Source organism: Lathyrus oleraceus, chromosome 5, assembly GCF_024323335.1.
Source record: "Lathyrus oleraceus cultivar Zhongwan6 chromosome 5, CAAS_Psat_ZW6_1.0, whole genome shotgun sequence".
NCBI lineage: Eukaryota > Viridiplantae > Streptophyta > Magnoliopsida > Fabales > Fabaceae > Lathyrus > Lathyrus oleraceus.
In genome coordinates this window covers 149639059-149644691 of record NC_066583.1, presented here as the reverse complement: position 1 = coordinate 149644691, position 5633 = coordinate 149639059, and the positions used below count along the sequence as shown (strand labels likewise).

The window sequence follows — 5633 nt, the reverse complement described above, 5'->3', positions numbered from 1 at the left end:
CTTTTGCGCAACATATTGAATATCGTATTCTGACAACAACATCTGCCACCGGGCAATTCTACCAGTGAGAGTTGGTTTCTCGAATATGTACTTGATGGGATCCATTTTAGATACCAACCAAGTTGTATGAGTTAGCATGTACTGCCTGAGACGCTTACCCCAGGCGAGTGCACAACAAGTCTTGTCGAGTAATGAATTCTGGTTCGCACTTCCACCACTTTGCCCCAATCTTGAGCATTTTCACTTTCCATAACAGCCTTAGCTCCTTGCCACGAGGCCATGGATGGTCCTGATTTCAGTGTCTCCAATGTCTGTTGGATGACCATCATATTTACCACTTCCAAGGATTGGAATGGTGTCTCAGTTATCTCGCCATCCACCTCGATATACCGGAAAGATGTCAAGTGGCTAACCAAGATATCCTCCTCCCCTCCAATCACAATCATCTTGTCATTTGTAATGAATTTTAGCTTTTGATGTAGAATAGAGGTGACAACGCCTGCGGAGTGAATCCAGGGTCTCCGAAGTAGGCAACTATAACCGGGATGTATGTCCATAATCTGGAACGTGATATTAAAAATAGTTGGACCTATCTTGGTTGGTAAGTCAACCTCTCCTATCACTGCTCGCCTTGAGCCATCAAATGCCTTTACGATTAGGGTGTTGGGCTTCATACTTATCCCTTCCATTGGCAGCTTTATCAAAGTTGTCTTCGGCATGACGTTCAGTGAGGAACCTGTGTCCACTAATACCCTTGATAGTATAGTGTCTATGCATTTTAGGGAGATATGTAGGGCCTTGTTATGGCTCTTTCCCTCGACTGGCAGTTCATTATCGTTAAAATACAAAAAAATTCCATTTGTCACACAAGCTATCACATCGTCAAACTGTTCTATTGTTATGTCTTTCGTGATATGCGCGACGCTCAATACCTTCAACAATGAGTTCATGTGTGCTTCTGAGTTAAGTAATAAAGATAACATGGAGATTTTTGAAAGTGTTTGATTCAGTTGGTCCACCACTTTATAATCACTCTTCTTGATTATCCTCGGAAATTCCTTGGCCTCTTCACGAGTGACCGCAACTTTAGGAGACAGGTGCATGTCTTGCATTTCTTGATTAGGGACGGGGATCTAGACAACATCTTCCTTCCCTTTAGTCTTTGTAGAAGTATCAGCAGTTCTTGGCGCGAACACTCGGCCACTACGTGTCATTCCTATCGGCCCCACAATCGAGGTGACATTTGGTTCGTTGATCATCAAAGGTTGGTCTTCCTGCCCCTGCTTAAAAGCTCTGGGCTGATATATCCACGGGACCGCCTTCTCATCTTCATACGCGAATGGTGCTGGAAACTTTATCACCAATGGGTTTATAGGTATTTCTACATTAACCTCATCATAAGGGATGTCCACCACGGCTATCTCTTCCTGGCGCTTGCTATTGACACGACAATTTATCTGTAACTCGTCTTGATCCAACATTTGTTGTATAAAATTCCTCAACTTTTCATTGTTCTCTTCAGCAATTAGCTCCTCCGGGACTAGACCACTCTTCAGCAATTGTGCTCTTATCCTGGCGATAGGGGTTTGAATCTCTTCAACCTTACAGATTAATTTACCTTGATCATTCTCCTCAATGGCACTGACGGAAGCATCCTTATGTGTTGGCATAGGATTGGTGTTCACGTTCGGGGCGTCTCGGAGTGAAGGACATGACCTTTGCTTCGATCAAGTTTGTACCCGATTTTGAAATGCGAAACAATTCTCCAAGGTATGACCAGGTGCTCCCATGTGAAACTCACAATAGGCATTAGCATCGTATCTGGGTGGATATGGAAAAATAGTCGGTTTTAACTCCCTTAATGTCAGAAGGCCCTCCTTTTGCAGATATGGGAATATCTGGCTATAAGGTACTGGTAGGGGATCGAGTTGCCTTCTTGGAGGTCTTGGCTTGAATCGTCTTGGTGGCGCGGTGTTTTGCTGTTGATGTTGTTGTTGATGTTGTGGTTGATATACCTGTTGTTGTTGCACCGGTTATTGGTAAGGTATGGGTACCACGGGGGCGACTTGGCCATATGAAGCCTGTTGCTTCCCCTTATAGCCTCTGGATATAACGTTAGTTTCACCTTATCTTTTTATCGGGAAGCCTCCAGAATACTTTTTTGGTGCGCTAGGGGCTACCATAGCTCCTAGAATCTTTCCATCCCTCAACCCTTTTTCTATGCGATCTCCGATTATGACTAGATGTGCGAAGTCGGATGCTGCACTACTCACCAATCTATCAAAGAATGGGTCCTTTAAGGTGTCCACAAATATTCCGGTCATTTCCTTTTCAGACAATGGTGGCTCTACCTGAGCAGCCAACTCTCTCCACCGCTGAGCGTATTCTTTAAATGACTTATTTTCTTTCATGACCATCCCTTGTAACTGCATTCAGTCGGGTGCCATATCTAAGTTATATTTGTACTGACAGAGAAATGCGTCAGCCAAATCCTCCCAGCTTTTTATCTGCCCCTGCTCTAAGCTCATGTACCATCTCAGAGATGCTCCACTTAGAATGTCTTGGAAATAGTGTACAAGTAGTTTGTCATTTTCGGTATGAGCAGCCATTTTCCTGAAGTACATTACCAGGTGACTTATTGGGCAAGTCTGTCCTTTGTATTTCTCGAAATCAAGAGTTTTAAATTTAGCCGAGATGACTAAATTTGATACCAAACGCATGTTCATGGCAGAGGCGTCGAGGATATTATTCCCCTATATAGCATTGATCTTCTTTTCCAGGGTACGGAGCCTATCTGCAGCAGGATCTGGAAGTATCTTAGGCTTCGGGTGATCAGGCACATAGAAAGCATCGTACGGATCATCTCTAATTTCGGATCCATGATGAGTAGACGCATCAGAAGGCTCTGTATGATCCCCGTCTCCTTTGCCTCCTACCGGTATCTAAACCAGTCTCTTCTTGGTGGGGACGTAACTCTCGTCATGGGGGTTCAAACCTGGTGTGCTACCATTCCTTTTTGCTCTAGCTTCTTCATCCTCAATCCTCTCTCTTTGGGCAATTACGAGCATTGTCTCCAACAGTTGATCCATATTCTCTTGGATCGTATTGATGTCCGTCCTCATGGTAACTTGGTTAGCCTCAACTTGCTCTAACGTCATCTTGTAGTTGCTTTGCATCTCATATCGGTGTTGATTAGTCAGTATGGCTGGATAAAGGGTAAAAAAGGTCAGGTAAGTTTTTTTGAATTTTTATGAAGCATGATGCATAATGAAGATGCGAATGTCATGCGTATTTTATTTTCAGGGAATCGTTCGAGTTTCATTAGTTGTTAGTAATTCGAAGAAACAAGAAATACTTAGAATAGCAAAAATGGAGTAACTTTTAAACGTCATTCATTCAAGTACATAACATAGGGGTCCAAAAAAAAGGCCATAGTTCAAAATACATTGTTAAAGGAACAAAATATAAGACATAGGAAAATTAAATTGCAGGCTTTCTGGCTTAGATCTCTTCTAGTTCTCCCTTGAATCTCTTCAGCAACCCTCTACATGGTAGAATGAAACTGATTATGGCTAGAGGAGTGCTATCTTCCTTCAACTCTTCAACTGCGTCTCTTAACTTCCATGGTAATTCTTTAGCCGCCCAATTACAGAACCCTACTAGCCCATCGAGCTTTACACGGAACTTATCCCTATCTCCTTGCAAAAAGTCTATGGTCTTCTTAAAGGATTCATAATCTTCAATCACATACTCTCGCTCCTTCAACCATATGGAGTTGTCTTGGTGTAATGACTCTAGCTGGTTCTTCCAATAGTTAGCAGACTCTTTTGTGTCTCTTACTTCTCGACATTTCTCCTCTCATATCATGGGCGAAACCCTAGAAGCTTCGGTGGCTATATTTTTGAGTCGGCGTTCTTGATCTGCTTCATCCTTTGCATGACGAACAGAATTGGTGAGTTCTTTTATTTGAGCCCCAAGTGTATCTCTTATTGTCTTGTTTTCCTTCGTGGCTAGATGCCACCAACGCTCATTGTCTTGACATTCTTTCTGAGCTCGTCGTAATTGACCCTTAAGAGTATATAGACAATGGTCAGCTTGTTCTAGTCCCACTTTGATCTTTTTCCTCTTATTCTCCTCTTTGTTGAACTTTTCTACATGTGCTTGAAGTTGTGCATCCTTTCTCTCAAGCTCCCACTTCATGGTGTTTTTCTCATTGATGATTTGTTGGAGTTTTATCTTCAACTCTTCATTCTCTTTTTCTAGCTTTGCCATGGTGGTCTTGAGTTTCTCCACTTCTTCAATAGGGAAATGGGTGAGCTTAGGTTCAGGAAGAAGTACAGGTGTCCGAGTGACGAATGGCATTTTGATCATCTCCACCCTTTCCTTTACCCAATGAAAATATGGTTCTTTTGTAATCCCATTTGCTCTCCCCAAATTAGTTTTCCCTTTTCGATTGACGTTCTTCCAAGCCTCTCTGATTCGTTGGAACAAGCTAGGATTCTTAACCCCAAAGTCAAGCAACAAGAAAGCTTCCAAAGACCTTGCCTCTTGAGGGCCTTCCATTGGGTAGCCAAGTTGTCTTAGAGATAGAACCGGGTTAGAATTTACGCATCCTTGAGTTCCAATAAGTGGTAGATTAGGGAAATCTCCACAGCTGAATATGTTGTCCATGTTGATGTATTCTTTGGAATACCAAGAAAGATCTTCGGATCGGAGTGATCTCAATCTCTGAGGCCAACTAATATCTGTCTGTTCTACCCAAACACCTGTCTTTGGAAGATGTTCTAGAAACCACTGATATAGTAGAGGAGCACAACAACCAATCATTCCTTTCTTCTTAGTGTACATATGGCTCATGTAATAGTAAACATCAGCTAACAAAGTGGGTATTGGGTTTCCAGCAAGGAAAACGCAAATAGCAACCAGGTCTATGAAACCATCCATATTTGGGAACAAGACGATGCCATAGATGGCTAACGCAATAACAGAGTAACAAGCGTCCCAACTTTCTGCTTTTAATATGGTATGAGCTCTTTCCAAGAGGAAACTTAGCGAAAATCCTTTGGTATTCCCTTTGGTTTCTAGGTTAGCTTCTACTTCCTTTTCATCCATGTGAAGTGTGCTAGCAATGATCTCTAGGGGCAAAGATTCATCTATCCCTTCAAATAGTGGCTTGTTCTTCATAGGAATCCTAACAAGATGCTCAAATTCTTCCAACGTTGGTGCTAGCTGGAAGTCTTGGAATATGAAGCATCTTAAAAGGTAGGTCATAGAATTGGGCCAAAGTGACTAAAGTTGTATAGTCCACTCGTTGGTTGAGAATGCTGAGCAGATTGCCATAATTCTTCCCAAAGTTGATTATGTATACCGGGTGCATCCGAGAGACCAGGTCACGTAAGCTCATTAGATCAGTATTTTTGAACTTGAAAGAGTAAATGTTTCTTTTGCTTGACTCCATGCTTCTTGAACTCCTGCAACTTATGACACTCAAATTCCTTGGAAATAAAATAATATAAATGTTATGATGCTATGCATGCCACAGGTAGGTCAACATACAGGCAGTGAGAGTGGGTATCCTTGATTACTAAACAAAACCCTTTTGGGAGGATGCTAAAGTTAAAATGTTCCCAAAG

The 5633-nt window shown here is 42.2% G+C and overlaps 1 protein-coding gene across 1 annotated transcript; it reads right to left on the bottom strand.

Moving 5' to 3' along the window:
• Positions 1-3501: 3501 nt before the first annotated feature.
• On the bottom strand, positions 3502-5271 carry LOC127079344 (uncharacterized). The gene is made up of 2 exons (XM_051019741.1): positions 4390-5271; positions 3502-3759 (listed from the first exon to the last, which is right to left on the bottom strand). The coding sequence occupies exons 1-2, from the start codon at positions 5269-5271 to the stop codon at positions 3502-3504; spliced, it is 1140 nt and encodes a 379-aa protein (XP_050875698.1).
• Between the last annotated feature and the right edge of the window lie 362 nt (positions 5272-5633).